At 33.8% G+C, this 25,398-nt stretch overlaps 1 protein-coding gene across 2 annotated transcripts in view; it reads right to left on the bottom strand.

The window, feature by feature from the left end:
- The window catches only part of CPNE8 (copine 8), a 252,147-nt gene that overhangs the window by 101,553 nt on the left and 125,196 nt on the right, over nucleotides 1–25,398 (bottom strand). The window contains exons 7-8 of one of the 2 annotated variants that reach the window (XM_037845646.1): nucleotides 11,196–11,259; nucleotides 2,322–2,425 (exon numbers count right to left, since the gene is read on the bottom strand). In XM_037845646.1, the coding sequence (XP_037701574.1) occupies nucleotides 2,322–2,425; nucleotides 11,196–11,259 (168 nt within the window). Of the gene's footprint in view, nucleotides 1–2,321; nucleotides 2,426–3,625; nucleotides 3,895–11,195; nucleotides 11,260–25,398 lie in introns of those variants that run through there. The other variant, XM_037845647.1, reaches the window with a different exon arrangement.

Here is a 25,398-nt window from a genome sequence, read left to right as displayed (position 1 = left end):
CTTTCTTAGGCGAGATATTATGAGCCAGGTAGTCATCTGTCTCCAATTAACCATTCTCATTTGTGATACAGACAGCAAAATCTCACTAGTAAGACTTCCAGTACTACTATAACTAGTAAAAATTCTAATAGAAGTCTGATAATAGCTTTTTCTAGCATTCGGAAGTATTGCTATATTAATATAAATGTGTGCATGTGTATATCACAAATGGTATTAAAAGCAAATTTTCCTTTATTAAATAACCTGCATTAGAGTACTTTAATTGAAGCCATTTACCAAAAAGGAGCCTCAAAGATACCAGGCAGCAATCAATTTTTCATTTATCAAGACATTTGAGGATTTTTTGTTTTCATTTTTTTTTTTAACCAGGGATATACTATAAATATTTTTTTTTCATTTATCAAGGCATTTGTTTTTAACCAGGGATATACTATAAATATATTTTTTTTCATTTATCAAGACATTTCTGTTTTTTTTTTTTTTTTTTTACCAGGGTGAATTTTTTAAATAGTTCCATATTCAAAAAAATGTTCAAAATAAAACTGAAAGTCTTGGCAGTTAAAAATAGAGACACATAAATATTTTTACTCATTCAAAACTCATTAAATATATGTGTGTGTGTGTTTGCATCTAGTTAGTGAACAAGTTTTCTGTGTATAACTATATATGGAATTTTCTGAAATGAAATTCATCAAATTTTACTGACAGTTGTTTTTAAATGAATAAAGATTTTTGGATTAGTTGTATTTTTTTCTAACGCTTAATTTTATTAAATAAATAAGTTAGTATCATATTTACAAAACATTTTAAAGATAAAAGTCTCAACAGTAGCATCAAACGTGTGATAAACTTAAATTCTATAACTGAACAACTAATGTTTATATATAAAGAACACTAAATAAAAATAGAAAATTCGGGGAAAAAGTAGTTCAGGCAGCAGAAGCAATAAAAAAATATTGTATTCCAGAGACTCTGAACCTTTCTTTAGTTTTTCTCTGCCTTTGAAACAAATGGCAAATATTATTTTCTTCACTCTCTATTATTTTTCATATGGATAAAAATAGTGTTCAAATGCAAAAGATACTCTGGCACTTTTACCACCAAAATAGAAGGGACTTGCATAAAATCCAGCAAGATGACACCATAACAAAATTATCCAACAGTTTCTCTGTATTTGCATCAACAAAATTCCCATAAGTAAAGCATCATTTTATACTGCCTGGTATATTAATTTTAAATATCAAATTATTTATTTTTATGTAACATTTTATACACTTAATACATAAGCTTAACGTGTTGTATAACTTAATTTATAAGGCAGCAGTAGTGATATAGTTTTTCACTCTCTTCTCTTTTTTTAAATTTCCAAATAACATTTCTACTTCAGCTATTACTTTCTCTTATGAATAGTTAAGGAAAATAAAAGGAAACATTATACTATTAGATAAAAATAATAACAGCTGACATATAAGTTCTTCCTATACGTCAGGCAAACTTCTCAGTATGTTTTGTGTAGTAACACATTTAATCCTCTCAAAAACCCTAGGAGGTCACTTTGATTATTACCTTGTTTTACAGGTAAGGAACCTAATGCTCCAGAGGTTAAAAAACTTGTCCATGGTCCCACAGATACTAAGTGAGAGGGTCATGATTTAAGCCCCAGTAACAGAACCTGAGCCCATAGTTTTAACCACTCAACTCTCCCACATATACTGACAATACAATATAAATTACAAAATATAATAGTTGAATACATTTAATACTGGGTTATATTATTAATTTACATAATTGGAATCTACTTTATAACCCATGGATACATTTTCAAAACAAATTAGAACCAATGCAACTGTGACTGGCAAAAATATTCAGATTTTATTAGATTATAATGCTAATAATACTGAAAAGTAGACCCAGATATTGTTGGGAGAAAAACTACAGCATTAAAAAAACAATAAAATCTACTTTCCACCACAATAAATGGTTCTAGAGTTCAATTCTATTATAAAATACATTAATGTTCTTAGCACGTTGGGTTTCTACAAAAATATAATTCCTTCCATACAATTAAGGCAATATCATAACTTTATGAGAAGTATAGTAGAAACGGTTCTACAAAACTGAAAATAATTCATTTTAAATATCAAGAAAAACATGCAAAATGCTTATAAAGTTATACATTGTTACTGCAATGCAAAAATCACATCAATTTTTTAAAATATCAAAATATTTACTCCATTTATCAATTTAATGAGCTTCTCTGAGACAAAAATAATTCAAATATCACTCTTAGCAGAATTCAAATGCCCAAAAGATAAATATACCTGCCATCTTCATTACTTCGATAAAATACAAGAAAAGGATCTGATTTTCCAAAGAAGTCCTTCTTGTCCAATTTGTTTGCACAAAATTGCATCAAAACAGCATCCTAGAAACAAAATAAATAAAAGAGCTCAAAATGTGGGTTATATATAACTAGAAACTGCAAGAAAACTGACAAGAAAACAAATTTTTCTCAATACAAATAACCAAGTGTGCCAGAATCCTAGACTACGTAAAACTGTTTTTCATAAGACTGTGAAACTTTAAAAAATTGACTCTGGAAGTTTTCATTCTAGTCACAGAACTGTAATTTTTTGAAAAATCATTTAATATTTTATCCTGAAGAGAACTATTAAGCTAGATGACTCTAGGTATCCAATATTATAATATAGGATCTTCATTCATTTCTTCAGTATCGAGTATACATTTTTAGAACAGATGGGTTTGTCTGTTTTCAAATTTCTACTCCCTCAGGAAATGTTTTCTAAGCATCAACTATGTATTTAGATGCTCGGGATACAATGGGGAACAAGTCTGTCTTGTGTAAGTCAGTTATATCAAACAATCATTTTAATCAATTTATATACTCAAGCATTAATAATCTACATGATTTAGCTTAAAGTAAAGAAGCCAGGATATCATAAATCAAAGAGGTTAAACATTATTTAATTAGGTAGAATAAGCACTTTAAAAAAGAGGTAGACAATAGATAGCAATTTAAAAATTAAAATCAGTGTTTTTGTTTTTAACTGAAGGGAGATGTTAAAAAAATCAGAAAGAGGTAGAGAGTGAAAATAATTCAGAATTAATTCAAGAGGCCACAGTCTTAAGTACTGTTTAGTGAGAATGTTAAGAATTAGCAAAATAGCACTCTTACTCACCACTTGCTTATTTTGTAGCATCCAGCCATTTTTATTTAAATCCACTTAAAATTCTTACTATGTACTTTCAGTAATTTCAGAAAAGTATACAAAAAGATAATGCTATCTCTCCTTTCCATTCATTCATTCATTCACTCACTCACTAAGCAAATATTTCTCAAGCAATACTCAAGCCAGAATCTGAGAATAGAGAGATGAATAAGACTGTTTCTGTCCTTGGGAAGTTCATAGTTAGATTTCTTGTTTTAAAAAAACATTGGCATAGTGTCATTTTACTTTATTATTTAGCACATAACTGTAATAATTTCTGTCAGAGGAACACTCATAAAGAGCAGGAAATATTCTTTTAGCCAGGCATAGTGACAATATACATTTTAATGAAAATTGAAAGACCAGAGGAAGAACAATATGGACATCACCATCACCTCAAACCACTCAACCGTGATCATTCTTCTTTTCAAATTCAGGGTTTAAAGATGAAAAATTTCCATACCATCCATTAAGGAAGCAGTGAGAAAATCATCCAGGATGATCAAACTACAAAATAAAGGGCAGGACTGAGAAGAAAGGAATGTTTTTTTGAACGCCCTTTCGTCTTCATGTATATTAAAATGTTCTTGGGAAAAGTGTGTCCTAAGAACATGGGGACATTCCAAGGACCTTGTTCTTGCCACAGAACAAGTCATTCTTTTAAAAGACATTCTCCTAAAGCAAATGGACCATAACACAAACAACCAGGAAACATCTTTGTATAATTAAAATGCATAATTGAAGAATGAAATATGTATATTTCAAATTGATTCTGAATAAAACCTCAAAGAGCTAAAATGGTATTAAAGCACGCATTAAATGTTTTCATTGTTAAATTTAAGACCAAACTGTAATTTTAAAAATCGTATTCCTTAACAATTGCAAAATGAAAACTGATTCAAAATAAAGATGGGGAACTCTTTTTTTTTCTTTTTAAACAATTACCCCAAGTAAATAACCTAGCAGGAATTCCATCTGTACCATGTCCAAAAGAAATTTAATTTTGGGCAAGAACAGAAAAATTTATTTATTTTTAGAAATACACCAACACCATTACAAAGATGCTATTTTTTTTTATCTCATATGCATAATGCCACCTGATAGATTTTTAAGACCCCTCTTCATTGCTCCAAACTAGTGAAACAAACTTTCTGATTAAGAAATCCATTTGGTTGTTCCACAGTAATTTCTAACAAGTTCAAAACTAAGCCTCTAATATACATCCTTAAACTTGTTTCTCCTACAGTTTTCCCATTTTAATTAGTGGCCTCATCATCTACCAAAGTGCTTTCCCTCACCCTTTATCTACTCTATCAACAAATCACATCATCCTATCTCTAAAACATGTCAACTCTTGGCTTCAGCTCAAAGCCAACCTCACATCGCATCTGGACATGTGCAGGGACGTTTTCTTCTTTCTCCCTCTTCTACTCTTGGACCTACTTACTCATTTCCTCTCCATTCAGCAAAGTAATGCTCTTAAAACATGAAAGAAATCATTCTTCAAGACATCCCCTTGATAAATACAGAATCTTTAATATGGTCTACAGAGCCCAGCCAGAAATAGGCTCCAACTAGCCTTTTCTACCTACATCTGGCAAAGCTGTACTTCACTCAACCCCACACCCAGCCCCTTTCTATCACATAAAACATTCTTTCCCCCTTAGGACCTTACACAAACTGAACCCTCTGCCTAGCATTATTACCCTTTGTTTGGCAAACTACTTCTCATTCTTTATGTCTCAGCTTAAAAGTAACTTTCTTCAAGAGTCCTACAGTGATTCCCTCCCCAATATAAATTCACATCCCCACTGTACTCTTCCTAATAGATTGGAATCTCTTATTCCATATCAAAACTATGTGTTTATTAAAGGCAAGGACTAGGGTTGTTTTTGCTCATCATTGTATTCCCAGAACCCATTCTAGTAATTAGCATGCTGTACATTTTTGCTAGTATTGTTAGATGAATGAATGAATCAATGAGGATGAAAATATTCTCTGTGGAAAATTTCAAGCTACTTTCAAAATACTGAATGAAGATACTCATCAACATAACTTCAAAATTATGTTAATTCTTCCTTTGGCATTTGGCTCAAATGAAGTCTTTTTTTTTTTCTACAGAGCAACCATTTGAAGCAGCTATTAAAAATATTAACATTTTACAGAAGCAGAAATTAAAGTTCTAAGAGCATAACCTCACGCTCTTGAGTTGACTAGTGAAAGAGACAAGGTTCATATTTAGGTATCCTAATTTCAAAGCCCATGTTCACTGTACAACAAGGTAATGACTGAAAACTTGTTTAAAGGAAAGAAAGATATGTAGATTTGTAAGATACTGAATACAAATAAAATTACATTCAAAATTTCAAAAGATAATATCTGATATTTTTAAAGTACTGTAAATGGTAAATTAAAAATAATTTTTCTTTGAAAGTAACTTAAGAACATTGTTTTAATCCATATATATATTATATTATATTAGGATAGTAATGAAATATTATTTCAAGGTTCGTAAGTGTTAACGATATTGATGACCAATATCATTAACACTATGAATTGGAACACAGGAACCAAAAATGAAGTTAGATCAAGATTCTAAATAATATTCATGAAAATCAGAAAATTAGATGTATAATTTGTGAGTGTGTGTAATTTCCGAGACGTATGTGTTTATTTATTGAAAGACAATTCCAGATGTTCTTAAAAGCTTTAGTAGTACGAAGGGCCTAGATCGCTAATTAACAGATTCCACTTCATTTGCCTGGAAGCTTTACAAGAGCTTTACATGTTCTTCCAAGCAACACAACAGAATTTAAAAGGGAAGATATTTAAGATGCATGTTTACACAAAATCATCTTAATGAACTCAAGATTTTGACAAAACAGTATGTTAATGTCACCATAAAGAACATGTCTCTTATTAACCATGTACAATTACTTCATTTTCTTCCCTGATCACACAATACACATGCTATTATACAAATATACAAGTTTGGAGACAAGAAGTATAAAAAATGATTAGATGAAATAACTAAAAGAAATCATTGTATCATTTTAACTGAAAAATAGGGGTGAAGATAATATTTCTGCATTTAAATAATTACACAAAATTTGTAAGACATCTTTATTATATACAAAATGTTTTCATATACATTGTATTATCAGATTAAATGCTGTGGTAATAGATTATCAGAGCTGGAAGAATTATTAAAAATATTCTAGGAAAAAGGGCAAGATGGCAGCATAGAGAGTATTGGAATTTAGTTAGTCCCCTGAAGCAACTAATAAACAACCAGGAACAACTAGTAAATAATCTGGAACAACTGCTGGGGACAACCATGACTGTCCACACATCATACACCAACCTGGAATGTGTGGAATGGCTGAGATCGCAGCATAGAAGCTGTAAGTTATAACTGCAGACCGCACCGGGAGCCCCCTCCCTCCACAGCAGGCTGAGCTGCAAGACCTCGCTGTGGGAGAAAGCAGCATTTCTGGAGCAAGCGAATATACCTCAGCCTAGCTCCAACTGGGGTTTTAATTAACAAATGTGGACTGCTAATACAAGCTACAAACATAGACAAACCCCTAACAAGCAGCAACATACCCTGAGGTCGCTCCCAGTGGAGAGAAGCGGGGCTGAAGGAAAAAAAAATTAATTAAATTAGGCTTTTAAAGATGGCTGACCTTAGAGAGCCATTAAACTCCTGTGTCCTGGGAAAGGGAACCCAGAAGACTAGGTGCTATCTCTGTCCGATAAGCGAAACTGGAGAGCTGTAGACTGGCTCTGAAAAGGGGTTTTCTTTCCCTTTTTCTTTCTCTCAACCTGAGTGGCTCGGTGGAGAGAGCCTCAGCCATTTTCAGTTTGCAGCACTCTGACCCAGACAGGGATGGAGATAACAGAGTCAAAGAGACAAAGGAGTAATTAAAGTGCAGAAGAAAACTCCCTAGGGGATGTATCTTCCCTACAAGGAAGGAGGTGGGGCCCAGCTCTAGTGCCTGCCCTCCCTTCAGAACTCAGACCCCAGGGCTGGGGGAAAACAGTCAAAAAGGAAACAACTTAAACTGAGAATTAAAGGGGCCACACCTCTTCACAACAATGGGGAGCAACAGGCTGACAGGCACCACCTGATGGGCAGGTTAGGAAAAGCACAGTGGCTACAGGCCTCACAGGAAAGTGTCAATCTTCCAAGACACATGCTCAGGGAAACCTGATACTAAATATATACTTCTTCTGAGACCTGAGTCCCTTCTGGTCTGGGAAAATCTGACTGGGGTAATCAAGGAAACCATATGACTAGACAACAGAAAACTATAAATCATACTAGGGAAAACAAAGATATGGCCCAGTCAAAGGCACAAACTTACATCTCAATTCAGATACAGTGGAATTATTGTTTCACTTTAATAAAACAATCAATTAAATATTTTCAAATAAACATGCTAAATCAATTCAAAAACCAAGTCAATGGGTTGAGGGAAGATATGGCAAGAGAAATGAAGGATATAAAGAAAACACTGGGTGAACATAAGGTAGAAATCAAAAGTTTGAAAAAACAACCAGCAAAATCTATGGAAATGAAAGGCACAACACAAGAGATGAAACACACAATGGAGACATACAACAGAAGATCTCAAGAAGCAGAAGAAAACATTCAGGAACTGAAGAACAAGACACCTGAAATCCTACACTCAAAAGAACAGATAGGGAAAAGAATGGAAAAATATGAGCAAAGTCTCCGGGAACTTAAGGACAAAACGAAATACAAGAATGTACATATCATTGGTGTCCCAGAAGAAGAAGAGAAGGGAAAAGGGGCAGAAGCAATAATAGAGGAAATAATCAATGAAAATTTCCCATGTCTTATGAAAGACATAAAATTACAGATACAAGAAGCACAGCATACCCAAAACAGAATAGATCTGAATAGGCCTATGCCAAGACACTTAACAAACGTCAAAGACAAAGAGAGAATCCTGAAAGCAGCAAGAGACAAGCGATCCATCACATGCAAGGGAAGCTTGATAAGACTATGCATGGATTTCTCAGTAGAAACCATGGAGGCAAGAGGGAAGTGGTGCGATATATTTAAGATACTGAAAGAGAAAAACCACCAACCAAGAATCCTATATCTGGCAAAAATGTCCTTCAAATATGACGGAGAGTTTAAAATATTCTCTGACAAACAAACAATGAGAGAGTTTGTGAACAAGATACCTGCTCTACAGGAAATACTAAAGGGAGCACTACAGACAGACAGGAAAAGACAGGAATGAGAGGTTTGGGACACAATTTTGGGGGACGGTAGCACAGTAATAGTAAGTACACTGAACAAAGATGAGTGTGAGAATGGCTGAAAGAGGAAGGTGAGGGGCATGTGATACACCAGAAGGGAAGAGGGAAATAAAGACTGGGACTATATAACTCAGTGAAACCTAGGGTGCTCAACAATTGTGATAAACTGTACAAATATGTTTTTACATGAGGGAGAACAAAATGAATGTCAACCTTGCAGGGTGTTAAAAATGGGGTGGTATTGGGGGAAAAAATGCAGATCAATGCAAACTAGTGACTATAGTTGGTGGAAACATTGTATTATGCTTCCTTTGATGTGGCGGGGCAATGTACCAAAGCTGGATGCCTGTGAGAGGGGGATATAATGGAGGGATGTGGGACTCTTGGCATTGGTGATGCTGTCTGATTTATTACACTTTATTTTAATTCTATCTTCCCTTTTGTTGCTTTTTAGCTGTCATCTTTTTTTCTTTCTTTTTCCTTTTCTTTTGTCTCCACCTTCTCTGACTCTTCCTCTTTGTGGAAAAAATGGAAATGTCCTTATATAGATAGTGGTGATGGTGATGAAGGCATATTATGCAGGGAACCATCGATTGTTTACTTAGGATAGAATTTATGGTGTGTGAACAAAACTGTCTTAAAAAAAAAAAACACAGGTTGATGAAGAAACCATGAGGACATTATATTAAGGGAAATAAGTCAATCACAAAAGGACAAATATTGTATGGTTTTACTGATATGAACTAATTATAATAGGTAAACTCATAGACATGAAATACAGGTTACCAGGATATAGCACGAAGCCAAGGAATGGGGAGTGGTTGCTTATTATTAGCAGAATGTTTAACTAGGTTGAACTTAAGTGTTTGGAAATGGACAGAGATGACGGTAGCACATTGTGAGAATAACTAACAGTGCTTAATGGTGTGTGAATGTGGTGGAAAGGGGAAGCTTAGAGTCACATATGTCATCAGAAGGAAAGGTGGAGGTTAAAATATGGGACTGTATAAAACAGTGAATCTTGTGGTGGACAATGTCCATGATTAACTGTACAAATATTAGAAATCTCTTTCATGAACTAGAACAAATACATGACACTATAACTAGAAGTTAATAATAGAGGGGTATATAGGGAAAAAATATACCTATGCAAACTATGTACTACAGTTAGTAGTATTTTAACATTTTTTTCATCAACAGTAACAAACGTACTATACCAATATTATGAGTCAATAATGGAGTGAGGGTGGTTAGGGCTGTAGGAGGATTTGAGTTTTCTTTTTATTTCTTGTCTGGAGTAATGAAAATATTCTAAAAATTGAAAAAAATTATTGTGGTAACAAATGCACAACTATATAATGGTACTGTGAACAACTGATTGTACACTTTGGATGATTGTATGGTATGTGAACAATCTCAATAACATTCAATTATAAAAAAAAATTCTCATGACTAGCTCACACGATCCCCCCACCCCTGCAAACAGAGAAAGTAAAAACTAAATCCAGTCGTGACAAAAAATATATACATTAATATTTCTATTGCTATCATATAAGGTAAATTAATATTAATATAAATATTATATATTTCATTTTTATATAGTAAAACCAAGAGTATAATATTAATTTGTTAGGGTGGGCTCTTCCCTAACAAAACAGATTCTCAGTCTCAATCTTCGGTGTTCTGAACATACTGTCTCAGAAGTATATTGCACATGTAAATCCTCAGTAATTGTCTAATGAAAATTGACGGTTAAAGATAAAAAATGTGGTAATAAAATAAATTATAGCTCTCTATATGAAAACTTTTACTTTCTAAGCAATGTCAAAATTCTTAGGTTTTTGGTATTCTCTGGGAGCTCTGTTCCAAAATCATCAAGTAGAAAATTGAAAATAAAGAACCCTAGAGATACAATCTAGTACAACCTACCCCCCACCCCCACCCCAAACATCAACTGGGCCACATAAAACATACTATATTGACTTCAGATTTGGAGAGCAATCATTACCTCCAGTGATGAATACTATAGCTATCACATAATTTCTTAATGACAATGAAATCGCTGAACATGAGTCAACAGGGGTATTAGCAAAGCACAACTAAAAACAGCAGTTTTCTAAAAATACAGCCTGTGTACTCTTAAGTAGTATGCTCCTAGGTGGGGTGGTAGCTGGTCCTTTCTTCAAATGTGGGCTTCTCAAACTAACAAAAGAAGGAACCAAATACAAAATCTGGTGTATTTCAATTAGAAAAATGGAGAAACAAGTATGCTATGTGAAAGGCCTAAAATTAAGTAACTAGAAATATTCCTTCAGTCACAAAAATATCTTCAAAAATTTTTCAAGATTTGAACTGACTTTGACAACTAGCAACTCCTTATACTAATGTCTAAGAAACAGTGTTGCTGTCACGTTAACATTTAATCATTTTTATTGTTTTAAAAGATTGTTAAAATAACTGATCATTCTTTTTTGACTACAGAATGTTGCTTCTCCAACGGTGCTGTCTCCAAAATGATATTTTAGAATTTTAGAATTATACGACACACCATTTTAATTATTTTTTGCTTAAATTACTTGAGAAGTAATTATTTAAATATAGTTTCAGAAATATCATTTCAGAGAAATGCTGGAATACATTCTAAACTGAAAAAAATATATATTTACTTACCCTACAACAGTTTAATTCCTCTGCTGTGAGTAGGATTGTACCACATTTTTTCCCAGGAATTCCTCTAAAACAAAACACATATATTTAAATACATTAATATTTTGTATTAACTATCATATAAGGTTAATTCATATTAATATAAATATTATATAATTTATTTTTATATAATAAAACCAAGAGCATAATATTAATTTGTTAGGGTGGGCTCTTCCCTAACAAAACAGATTCCCAGTCTCAACCGTCTTTAGTCTATCCTATAAATCCCTACCTTCACATGAAGTTCAAGTCCTAACTTTCATCATGTCATTCGTCTGCCCAAAAGTTTTTTATAGCTCCATATGGTCTACCATGTGAAATACAAACTCTTCTTCCGTGGTTTCTAAGTTTTCTACTATGATTAAAACCTATTCCTAATCTGGTTTGCACTATTTTCCTCTCCTTTCATCAAGCTGGTTATTGAATGGTGCTTTTTGTGCTTTCCCGTACCCTGACATACCACAGTTTGTTAACAGCAACTTGTTCTGCCTCAACCTGTCCCCAAGTCCCCAGATGGGGTTCCATTTTCCAGGAAACCTTATTCTAGTCAACTTCAAAGCTCACCCTTTTGTGAACTCCTACCGCACTTAAGGTCACTATCACAGGTTTAGCATTTAATTATTTCTAGATTGTTACAATGATTTATTTTAACCCTTTTCCTTTCTCAAGTTGGTTATAAGCTTTCATAAAGGAAAAGTCATCACTTAAACTTTTTAAACCAACAGAGTTAAATGTTTATGAATAGCAGGTGCTCAAGATATAAGCAATTATATAATACATATAAAAACACTAAGCAAAGTAAAACTCCCACTCCATTTTCTTTCCACATCTCTGGCACATTTATGTTTATTTAGCTTTCACCTAAAGCCAAGAGCAAAGCCCAATAGTTGTATGCAGGGTAGCCGCATGGTTCCCTACATTATACAAGGGAATACAGAGACAAGTCCATGGGGACCTTCTAAACATGAGACTAACAATCTAAAGGCACATTTCACGGTTGTTTTCCTTTCACAAACCATAGCCCAGATGCTTCTGTGTGCTGTGAAACCTTCCTGAGAACTACACGATGTGAACTCCGGAGCCCAACAAGTGGTATCCTCCCCACCCCCGCCGCCAACTCCTCCCTGCTATTCTTCACCAGCAAATACACACAGCCCTGCTTCCCAAGTATAGAGGAATTGAAGTCTTAGGGTATCATGACTAGAAACAAGGTAAAAGAATAAAGGTAAATATTGTGTTGTTAATATACATGTATGTGTGCGTGTGAATTGTACTCACTCTAAAACTGCTCTACCCTTCCTCCCTATTCTCTAAATTCTTCTGGAGAGCACCATTAGTCTTAAAGTAAAAATGCCACCTCCTAGATTTTGCAAAAAATCTTGACTCTACCATTTCTTTACTCACCATCAGAGTAACTGTGTATGTCAGGATCCTGTATATTCTCTAGTTCTTTATATCCAAGAGCTCAATTAACCTAAATTTGCATTTTTCTTAGAGTAATACATATATAAGTTTTGGCATGCTTAATCAGTTAATTTTTTTTTAATCAAGCAACCTTTCTTTACTTCCTTGTATTTATAAATCATGAGAAATATATTTCCAGCATTATGTCAAACTAAACATCTTGTCTGAACATGTACTTGAAACCACTTAAAATACTGCATAAAATATATATGAAATTTTTATAAATACTCTGATGACCTGGCAAGAAAGTAAGGACCAAATAGAAGCTGAAGATCGAGATCCAGAAAGATAAGCAGAGCTTAATCCTGGAGAATTTGAGCTTGGGCTTCTGTTTATATGGCTAGTTAAGACACAAAGATGACAGACCAAAAAAAAAGGGGGTCGGGGGTGGAATTCACAAGATGGGAAGTTCAATAAATGGCCAACCTGCAGCATAAAATGTGGATCCTGACAACTATACTGCTTCATGATAGACAGAATTAGATATAAACATTCACCTTGGAGGAGCCTAAAAAATAAATCCCTGCCTAAAACTTGATGCTGAATGAAAGAAATAGTATCTCCTAATAATTCAGGCCTCAACAAGTTTGCTACCTTAATTAGCACTATTTGGGTAGTTACAAAAACTTCACACTAAGAATTCAATTTAACTCACATGATCATAGGTGCCTGGTAAATGTTAATCCTCTCTGGAAGCATTTTCCTTCAAAATACCTCTCAAACAATTCTTACAATCAAGCTTAAAAATGTATTTATGAGCTCACTTTAAAATTTCACAAAACACTAAAAGAAAAATATACCATGACTTAGAGTCTCCAGAAACAACAAGCTATAGACTCAAACACACAAAGACTTAGGATTTTGGAAATATTAAACATGGTATACAAAATATAAAAATGTATATGTCTACAATTACAGAGGAAAATAGAAATATGAATTATTAGCAAAGTACTATAAAAATAGCCAAGAATATTTGAAAAAAAGAATGAAGCAGAACTTTTAGAAATTATTAACTGAAATATAAAACTCAATAGATGCATTTAACTGCAGATTAGACACAGCAGAAGAAAATATTAGTGAACTGAATGATGGATAAGAATAAATTATCCATAATGCAGCACTCAAAGTCAGCCATGGGAGTTTACACAGTGGCTATGATACATGGAAAACAGAGATAAAAGGCCTAAAATGTCCCATCAGAGTTCTAGAAGGAGAGGAAACAAGAAATAGTGGAGATGCAATATTGGAAGAGATAATTGCTGGGAATCCTCTAGAACTGATAAAAACAAACAAAGAAACAAAAAACAATGCCCAGATTCAGAAAGCCCAATGAATCCCAAGCAGGATAAATAAAAATAAATTTACATCTAGACACAAGATAGTGATATGGCAAATCACCAGAGAAGATGAACATATCTTCAAAAAGCTGGAAGAGGTAAAGAAAAACCCCACACAGATGATCTACAAAGATAGGAATATTAAACTAAGAGTTTATTACTCAGAATAAACAGCGGAAACCAAAACACAATAGAAAAAAAAAAATATCTTCAATGGTTTTAAAGAAAATAACTGTCAACCTAGAACTGCAAAGCCAGTATATATCTTTTTAAGAGGCATAAACTAATGACATTTTCAAACAAATGGGAATTGAGTGAATTTATTAGCCAACCCTCTTGCTTGAGGAAATCCTAAGGGATGGACTTCAAACTCAAGGAAAGTGATCACAGATGGAAAGTCTAAGATGAATTAAGAAAGGATAAGAGAAGAAAAGGAAATGATAACTATGGACAAATCTTATTAAATTTTGGCTATAAATCAATAATACTAATAATAAAGAGTGAAATAACAAACGCAAATGATAATGATAGTATTAATCAGGAGGGTAAGGTTAAGTTAAAATCTTTTGATGTTATTTTATTATTCAGAAAAAAAGAAAAGATGCTGAATAAACAGAATTTGAAGTTAATGTGTTTTAAAATTTCTAGGAAATATCAATTTTTTAAAAAAGGAGTTTATATCCTCAAGTTTAGAAAAAGGAAAATATAGAATGATGTTTTTCAAGTCCAAACAACTCAAAAGAAACTAAGGGACGGGGGTAAGGGTGGGTCAAAGGAGAAGTGCTTAGCATGTTATCAACATAAATCCACAGGGACAGTTACAAAGTAAATGTAAATGAACCAGATGTTCCAGATTAAAAGCAAAGATTGTATTCTGTATTTTAAAAAATAATAAAACTCAGCCACAACTCCAATGAAAACCAGTGCTTACAATAACGGTCAACAAAATAGACTAAATTCAAAAGGATTACTAGAGATAGTTACTATGTAATGGCAATTAATTGCAAAGATAAAATAATCTCAACACTGCATGCATCTAACAGTGCATCTCCAAAATACACGAAGCAAGAAATGACATAACTAAATGAGAAAGAAATATACCACTATGTTGAGCAATGTTAGCCTAGCAAATACTACCCAGGCCAGGCGATCAAGGTTTAACATCACCAGAGATAGATAAGTTGATATCACAGAAGCTCCATATGATGTGATGAGTAGGGCACTGCACTTCTGTGGTTTTCCTCCAAACCCATAAATCCAACCCATGAAAAAAACGTCAGACAAATCTGATTTGAGGGACATTCTACAAAATACCTGACCAGCACTCCTCAAAACTGTCAAGGTCACGAAGAACAAGGCAAGATTGAGAAACTGTCACAGACCACAGGAGATTAAGGAGACACGACAACTAAATGCAACGTGGTACCCTGAACTGGATCCTGGAACAGAAGAAGGACATATGTGGAGAAAGGAGTGAAATCCAAATAAAGTCTGGAGTTTAAATAGTAATGTACCGGTGTTGCTTTCCTAGTTGTGACAAATGTACTATGGTAATGTAAGATGTTAATGTTAGCGGAAACTGGATGAGGAGTATAAGGGAATTCTCTGTAGTCTTTTCAACTTCTTTATATATCTAAAACTATTCTAAAATTAAAAAGTTTTCTATAAACAATGAAAAGTCAGGAAAAGACAAAGACAAACTGAAGAATGATCCCAGGTTAAGAGAGACTAGAATCAGGACAACTAAATTCAATGTAGGAATCCTGATTAACTTTAATTAAGACCAGGAAAAGCTATCTGTAAAGAACATTTTTGGGGAAAGTGACAAAATTTGAAATATGGACTGTGGCTTAGATAAAATCATTGTTATCACTGTGAAATTTCCTGATTTCTGATTTTAATCATCAGATTGTAGTTATGTAAGAGAATACTTCTGTTCCTAAAAATACACACTTTCCTATTTAGGAGAAAGGGGGCACAATGTTTCACTCTCAAATTGTGTATGCATGTGTATAGGAGTTTCTGGTACTACTTTTGCAACTTTTATGTATATTTGAAACTATATTAAAATAGAAAGTTACACAAAATCATTTCTGAAAATAGCTTCTCATACTTATATTCTTTTACTATATTTTGTGACAAATAGAAAGAAAAAAAGAACTCATCCCCAAGACAGCTGAAGAGGCTCTCCAGGAAGGTAAATATGAGTAATCCTTTCCAAAATTGAGCACATGAAGATAAACGGACTTTTGAGAGATTGGGTGTTGGTTTGTTTGGTTTGGTTTGGTTTGGTTTATCAATTGTTGCAATTGTTTTGTTTCTAACTGTAACATGTCTCCATACTTCTCTCTTCACCATTACCTTCACCACTGCCTTGATTCATATCTTTATCACTTCTGCTTGGATTACTGTTATTTTCTTCTTCTTGACTAGACACAGTGTGAACCTCTTTAATTTACCCTCTACATTGATACTAGTGATCTGATTATGAATTCTAATCATATAATCTTCTATATCCCAGTGGCTCTAAATAGATCCCAAAATAATTTCAAACTTATTAAGACAAAAGATCTCTAGAAGATGCAACGACCTCTTAAATCACTACTTTTATCTTTCCCACCACACACTTTCAATAGAGCTACAATTTTAGCTCAATGAACTCATAACAGGTGTTACATTTCTCCCAGCTTTACCTGGATACCCAACCTACCATCCACTTAACCATCCCTTTTCATCTCAGTAATTCCTACTCATTCCTCAAAATCTGCATTAACTTATGGAATATTTATTAAAATTGACCACATACCAGAACACAGAACATTTCTTAAAATACACCATATTTTTGACCAAAAAATGTGAGTTATGGATTAATGATAAAAGATAATTTTTAAAACATTTCTGAAAAATTAACTGGTAATAGAAGAAATAATAATATATAAAAAGAGTACTTAGAATTGAATTAAGAAAATTCACCTGTGAGACTTTACTAGTTTAGTATTTAGAGTATGTACAAAAATCTAAACAAAAACGGTATTCAAGAAAAATCCAGCAGTTTGTTAATAAAAGATAATATAAATGATCAATTGACATTATTCTAAGAACACAAGATTAATATTATAAAATTAGGAAATTTAATTGAAGTATAAGAAAGTTAAAGAGGAAATAACGTGGAAATGCAAAAATAAAAAAGCACGTGCTAGTACGTAGCAAAACTCTTAGCAAACTAGGATTAGATGTAAATTCTTTAACTTTATCAAGAGTATCAACCAAAACCGATACCAAATATCATATGTTATGATGTAATATATATGTGTATGTACATATATATATAAAGTCCCTTTAAAAGCAGAAACTAGATACACAAAACAGGTATCATCTATTCACTGTTGGTCTGGAAATTTCCATACACAATACCAGAAAAAAAAAAAGAAAAAAGAAAGGAAAAAAAGGAAAGAAAGGAAATAAAAGGCACATCTTGAAAAGAAACAAAGCAATCATAATTTGTATTTTTTATAATTAAATGTACCAAGAACATTTATAATCATTATTAGAATTAAGAGAATATTAACACCTTGCAACTAATATAGTAATCAATGGTGTAAAGACAATTGGATTTCTATATATTAGCAACACAGTTAGAAAATACAAATTACTAGCTGCTGTGGTAATAAAGACAGTATGGCAGAGGACAGAGATGGAGACCAGTGAAGGAAAGACTGAGCCCTTTGATAAAGTCCTTATATAGTCATAGGAAAAAACAATGAAATTGGATCTCTACCTTACATCATATCAAAAATCACATGGGGAGAAGATGTTTTCAAACAACCAATTAACAAATTATCAATATCAAGAATAGAAAGAATTCTTTAAAATCAATACAAAAATACCACAATCTAAAAGGAAAAAAAAATGTGTAAACATCATGAAGTATTTTACAGAAGATGAAAAATAAATGGACAATAAATATATGGAAAGCTATCCAACCACACTGGTAACTGGAGAAATGTTCAATGAAATATGCAACATACTGACAAAAATGTGAAAAGTTTGAAATTTTCAAGTGTTGAGAAGGAGAATAAAGTGCACTACTGTGAGATGATAAATTGCTTAGCAGCATATGGGGGAAAAAAAGGTAATTTTTAATAAATATGAAACTGCATGAATTAGTTTCCTGTAACTCCCATAATAAATTACCACAAATTTAGCATCTTAAAACCACACCCATTAATGAATGAGATAATGATCTCACAGTTCTGTAAGTCAGAAGTCTAGCAGTGTCAGCTGGGAACTCTGCTTAGGATCTCACAAAGCCAATATATAAGGTGGTTATGTGGAGGCATAAGGAGAGAATCTACTTCCAGGCTCATTCAGGTTGCTAGGGAATTCAATTCCTTCTCATGGCTTCCCTGTCTTCAGGCTAGCAACAGAAGGGCAAGTTCCTCTCACACTAGAAGTCTCTCTGAATCCTCTACCACACATCTCTCTGACTTCCTCTTCTGCTTTTAAGCACTCACGTGATTACAACAGGCACACCTATATAATCTAGGATAATCTCCCTATATTAATCTCGGCTAATTAGTAAATTTAATTATATCTCCAAAGTTCCTTTTGCCATGTAATGTAACATAATCACAGATGAGACATCAGAGTAAAGGACACAAGGGCCAAATCTTGCCTACCACAGTCCACCTTTTGGCCCTCATGATCCACATCCAATCCCTCCATCAAGGGACCTGTTACCCTAAAGAAACAAGTTTATCTGTTCCCAGCATACAACAGTTGGACAGGGACACAATAACAGTTACAGATATTCCAGTTCAAACACAGAGAAAATGGAAATTAAACAAAGTCGCCAGTACAAAGCGGTTTTGAAATTCAGTTGAACAAATCCCATTATATTTCAAGGCTTCAGAAAAATCCCCTATGGTTCACAGCTCCTCCCTCTTCCTTTTTTATGAAACGTATCAAGAGTTTATAGCTGAGTTGTTTTATTGATCTCTTTCCTGGCAGTAGAATTTTGGGATCTGACAGTCTTCTTTCATTTGCATTCTTTGTCCCTTTCAGTCCAAGTTAGCAGCATTTCTGCTGGTATAAAATTCTCAAGAGCTTTATGAGTCTTCCGCATATGTCATCGGGATTCATCCCATTACACAAGAGGCTCTCCTAGAGATCTTTCCTAGATAATCCCGTATCTATTCTTAGCTTTTGCTGAGATGACTGACATGATCTCTGTGCCACGCATTTAATCTCTTCCAAGAGCCTTTTGTTTGACTAAATAGTCGCATATGTCGATCTCCCTGAAATTCTAGCACATGGTTGTAGGTCATGCACTCAATCTTTTCTCTGGAGTAGAATTTCCTGACAGTGAATCTCTTAATTTTAGAGTCCTTTGCCATCAGTATAGCCTGAGCATTTCCCAAATCAAGTTTGTTCAAGGCAATGCAGGTTTTGTCTAACATGTTCTTCAAAATTCTTCCAGCTTCTACCCACCACTTGATTCCAAAGACACTTCCACATTTGTATATATCTGTTAGAGCAGCACCCCACCCACTTCAAGGAACCAAAAGCTCTATTAACTTTCTATTGCTGCCATAACAAATTACCACAAGCTTAGTGACTGAAGCAACACCCATTCACTATCTCACTGTTCTCCAGGTCAGAATGTTGGAAGGCTCAGTTGGATACTTGACTTAGGAGCTCACAAGACGGAAATCGAGGAATCAAGTAACCTGGGTTATCAGGAATCTCTGCGAGATAATTTACTTCCAGATTCATTCAATGTTGGCAGAATTCATGTTTTTCTCATGATTTCCATGTGGCTGCCAACATTTTCAAGCCAGTAATACCAGGTCAAGTCCTTCTCCCATTTCAAATCTCTTTGACCTCCCCTTCTGCTACATCTCCGACTTCCTCTTTTTCCTTTTTCTGTTTTCATGAGCTCATGTGATTACATGGAGTCTAACCAAATAATCCATGATAATCTCCCTATCTTAAGGTTAGGTGATTAGTAACACTGGTTAAAACATCCGCAAAATTCTTTTTGCCATGTAAAGTAGCATGTGACATCAGAGGGTAAAAGAGTCACAAGGGACCAAAACTTTGCCTTCTATACTTACATCCCCCTGTGAACCTAAATTTCATTCCTAGGTATAAGGCTTAGAGAAATTCTTACACATATGTGTCAGGAGACATACAATAATGCTTATTCCACTGTTTATACAGGAAAATCCTAACAACTACAAAAAAGTCCAGCCACTTGATATTAAATGTTTATAATTCATAAAATTTATACTATGCAGCAATGAAAACATTAACTGCAGCTTCACACATGATGAAGATGGCTCTCACCAACAATTTTGGCCAAAAGATAAGTCACAGAAGAATTTATACAGAATGATTTTACTCACTGCAGTTGAAAATATGAGAAATGAAACATCATATTTAATAATATTAAAAAGCTACTATATTGTTTAATATTTTTCAAAAAATTAATCTATTCATGATGGGCTAAACATAGTAAACAATAAATTATAATGTCCTCAATAACAGAAAATGCTTCCTGCCCCCAAATATCTCCTTCATCAGCTCTTCCTATTGTTTATAATTCTTTTCACCTGGTAAATCCATATAGATTTTCTAAAGCCCAACTCAAATGCCATTTCTCCGATTCCCATATCTGGGGTTAATTAGCCCCCCACCCCACCCCAACCTCCTTCTGTGGTACAATAAGACAGAGCTGAGTTTAAACTCCAGCTCCACATATTAAAACTAAGTGACCTTGAACAAATTGTTTAACCTTTCTGAAACTGTTTCTTTATCTGAGAAATCAAGATAATGCTGTTTGAAACATCACAGGTGCAATTCATGTGGAACAGAGCAAGTATTCAATTACTATAGCTATTATTATTCATTTATTGCATTATTCCCAAGAAAAGTGGATTCTTGGAGGAGCCAGGATTATGTATTTCCATACCTACATTCCCTACACCTAAAGATGGCTGGTGATAATTAGATGTTTTCTGAGTGTGTGTTGAACTGGACTGCATTTGATTTAAGGGAGTGATTTCAAAAGCACCTAGCTAAATAATATATCCCCAAGACTGTAAGAGTGACAGTTCAATCAGTGGCATGCCTTCTATACAACCTTAGTCCCTTTCAGGAGTGCAGGATCCAGAAATGATAGCATGCAGTACATGCACTGCACAGTAGCTGGGGCAAGTGAAGCATTTAAGGGGTAATGTCACAAAATGCTAAACAGATAAAGGGGCAAAATGAGAGTTATAAGTATTTTGCCTATAAAGATAATGGAATTAAGGAATAATCCTCAATACAAAATCTACCAATCTGGCATATCATTTGGCTCAGTCTTGGCTGCAGTAACTAATTCCCAAATTTGATGGGGTGGGGAACCCAAAACAGGCCCTAATAAGGACTAGTTCCTAATTGGGTGAAAGATAAAGCAACAGCTTTTGCATGCCAAACCAATCTGTACAGATTCAAGACAGAACAACTCAACTCAAAACTCTCTGGATTAATTCTGCTATATTGATGGAAGTCTACATCTTGGATTTGTTTAGCTTTAGAATTTACAGGGAGTTTTCAGGTACTAAGGGAAAATCTATCGCTACTGAAAAAAAAAAAAGTTAATGTAATTCCCAAAGTTACCCAATGGTACAATGAAGTATTTATGTAATACTGTACTCAAATTTGATAACAAATAATTGATGTATGAGTGTATGTGTGTTCTATTTATATTTGAATTGCAAGGAAAAAATAATTAGAAACAGGTGAAAAAAATCATACAAATACTAGACTTAAATGTGCCTCTGCAGGGAAGTGCAAAACACGTGATGCTGAAGTAAACATGTAAAAATTCATTTGTTATTCATCAACATTAAGGATCATAATCTAGGAATATGAAACTATTATCTTTCCTTCTTAGCATCATTATTTGAATACTTCTTTAATCCCAAAATGAATTATGAGATTATGATCTTATTTACTGATCTTATAGTAGTAATACATATAAGTGATAATTAGGTTGGCTTCTAGACTGTGAAATAATAATGAAATATATAATGAAAATAAAAATTTATATTTCATATTTATATATAGGTCCAAAGAGTAAAAAGATAATTTACAGAATTGCAGTTTAATCAGACTATAATTTACTCTGCTTATTTATGAAGCAAATAGTTATTGAGTTACCTATTTACATGCAAGGCCAGGCAACTAGCATTCTCTATGTTTCTAGAATCTAATAATTAAAAAAAGATGTACTGAGTACTTGCTCTTTTATAGGCATTATGCTAGATAGTGAGGACACATATAGTCCCTGGCCTAAAGGAGCTCAGTGAAAAGAAAAACAAATAAACATGTAGTCATGAATATTATAATTGAAGATAAAGGGGCTAGAGGAACACAAAAAAATGGGGCCCCAATCCTAGCGTGACAGAGCCAAGGGAGATTTAACATAGAAGGTTTAATGAACTGAATCTAAAAAGGTGAGTAGAAACTGGCAGTGGGACAATGCACAAAAATACATTCCAGACAAAGGGATCAGATGGGGTTGAGGGACTACAGACCACTGGAGGAAATGTGAGTTCAGAGGACAAAGTGAGTTTGGGAATATCAGAATACACCTGGTGGGTCTCATATACTATGATAAGGCATTGAGATTTTTTTAAAGGTTATGGGAAAGAATTCGATGGTTTAAAAGAAGGAAAGGAGGCTGAATTTAGATCTGATCCTAGAAAGGCCACCAGGAGCTGCATGCAGACTCGACTGAGGCAGACTGAGACTCTCCACAGCAAGGCCAGTTGGGAAAGTCGAGTAATTGTCTAGTGAGTTTTGCTTCACAAAGACACAACGATGGAGACTGAGGGGAGTCTGGAAAACTCAGTTACTAACTGCGAAAGGAAGCAGAGAGAAAAGGAGTGCAGTGTGACTCTCAGCTATCTTGTCTTCCTTAGGAATCTGTCTAACGATGCTATCACAGAGAAAGAACAGAGGAGAAGTTTTTGAGAGTATAAACAATAAGTTCATTTTCAGGGCATAACTGTTTCAGGTTTCTTTGGGACATCTATGTTCAGCAGGCAGTTGTGTCCAGAGATCTAGATTCAAGGAGAGAAATGTGACTGACAAAAGACAGGAGCATCAGCAGTACGCAGGTGACAGCTGAAATCAGGGACATGTGGAGATCACCCAGAGTAACACTCTGTGAGGGAAAACAAGCTGTAGGCCGGCCAAACATTTAACCACAAGATATCCAAAGCCTCTCATTAAACAAAGAAGAAACAAAGCCACAAAAATAGCTCAATAATTTAAAATTCTTACACTAACATTCAAGTGAATATCAGTCCACAAAGTTTTGTATACTAATTTTCTCTTGAGATATAATAACCTGAGGAAATTGTCATTTCCAAAGGCAAAAATAAACTATCCATGCAAGTACAGTTTTTCCAAACTAATGATTTATTTAATTTAAATATGATGCATTTACCTTTCTATGCAATATGTTTTATTACAAAATTATATACAAAATTTCATTTCTAGGATTTTAATCAGTTATCATAAAATGAAACCCACTATGTTCTCTTAAAATATATCATATGCTAGCAAACTGAAATTGCAACTTTTGTTTAAAATTTTAAACACTGTGCTCATCAAAAAATCCAACTGTTACCCTGTAATTTTAACATTGTAATTAAATTAAAAGTGATCTCATTTTATAGTTTGAATGTAAATGTTGACATTAGAAGGAAAGCAAGATTGTTATTGTCATAGTACAGAATCAAATGAACACAATCAATGGTCTGATTCAGTTTTTCAGTAACAAAAACAAAGTAAATTGCTCAGTCTCTGAAGACAGGTTTTTTTAGAAGTAATTATTGAACAGAATGGTGTCATTCTAGCTCTTAAATGCCATACATGTCAAAAACATTTAAAGAAATTACTGCATTTGTGATATGCTAGATCTATCCAGATAGCTACAGATTAGGTTGCTGGTATGACTAAAAATATACTTTGCATTTATTATGCAGTAAGACTCAAATGTAGCAAAAATACTGCCATCCAAAAATTGTCTTCAAAGTCCTGGGAAACTAAAGTGCAAAGTTAAAATGTACAAGAGAGACATTTAATGTGCTGAACAGAAAAGAAGCATATAAATTTGACTATTACTCCAGAAAATTCAGGTCAATAAACACTTAGTGAATTCTTAATATTTGCAAGGCACAACAGGTCCTGCAGTACTGGTGATAAATGGTTTCTTTTTTAGCCTTTTCACAGTTGTTATATGAAGAAAGGGCTGGGGGAAAGCACTCAGTCTCTTGATTGAATTTTACAAGGGTGCTCAGGTGTTTTTGCTCCAGCATGCTGTAGAACCTACATGTGTTGTAGTTCACAGAAGAATTAATAAGAATGAAGCAGAACATCTACTGGAGATTCCTTTGATGGTTTTTAAATAGAACTGCTTAAGAAAGGACAATAAACAATTTAAAGCAAAGAAACAAACAAACATAGCATGAAATAAAGGGATAATTTCACTATAATGCTAGGAGAAGATAATTCACAGTTAACTGAAAATGGTATATTTATTTTAAAAACCACTAAATAAATTCATACAAATGACTACAAATACACATTGGAATCTGGATGTATTTGGATATGTCAGTTAACTAAACTTTCTGCTGTGTTAAGAGTCTTTCATCAGAGTTAACCCAAGCTGAGAAAGAGTTGAGATTCAATTGCTCTATCTCCATGATAACTGGAAGGGTCCAATCAATTCTCTTTGATTAAAGTAGACAGTGAGCTGCAGAGATTAACTGAGATTTTTCACTCACTTGATATTATTCTCAGGACAGCCTGCTGCACTGCTACAGTCCACATGTACCTGCAGTGGCAACACAGTCCAACCAAGGCAAAATATTCAAAAAGGCTCTTTTAAAAAATAAATAAATAAAAACACTAACAGTATTTCTAATCTTTCTCATTCCCACCTCCATGGAATGTATGAGGCACACAGTCAGGGATTTTGAAAAGGGGAAAAAAAAAAAAAAACAGTAGAAAGCTCAGTATTGTTAGAGATGGAGCAAGTTGTATTTCATCACCAGCACAAATAATGACCAGGAAGAATGAAAACATTGTTTAGTTTGTCCTCATACCATGACTTCAAAAAAACGACTTTCTAGAAGATTAGGGAAAAAATGATGTAACTTTCAAAATTATTTCCAAAACCATTTTAAAAATTCTTCCTAATATTCTTCCTATACTTAGGTTGTGTTGGCTCTGAGAAAGTTAATGCTAGAAGAGTACTTTTATCATAGATAACCATGGAACTAACAGTTGCAGACCCAGAGGAGGAC

This window comes from Choloepus didactylus, chromosome 8 (assembly GCF_015220235.1).
Source record: "Choloepus didactylus isolate mChoDid1 chromosome 8, mChoDid1.pri, whole genome shotgun sequence".
Taxonomy (NCBI): Eukaryota; Metazoa; Chordata; class Mammalia; order Pilosa; family Megalonychidae; genus Choloepus; species Choloepus didactylus.
Note: the sequence above shows the minus strand (reverse complement) of the source record. Positions and strands in the feature narration are given on the sequence as shown.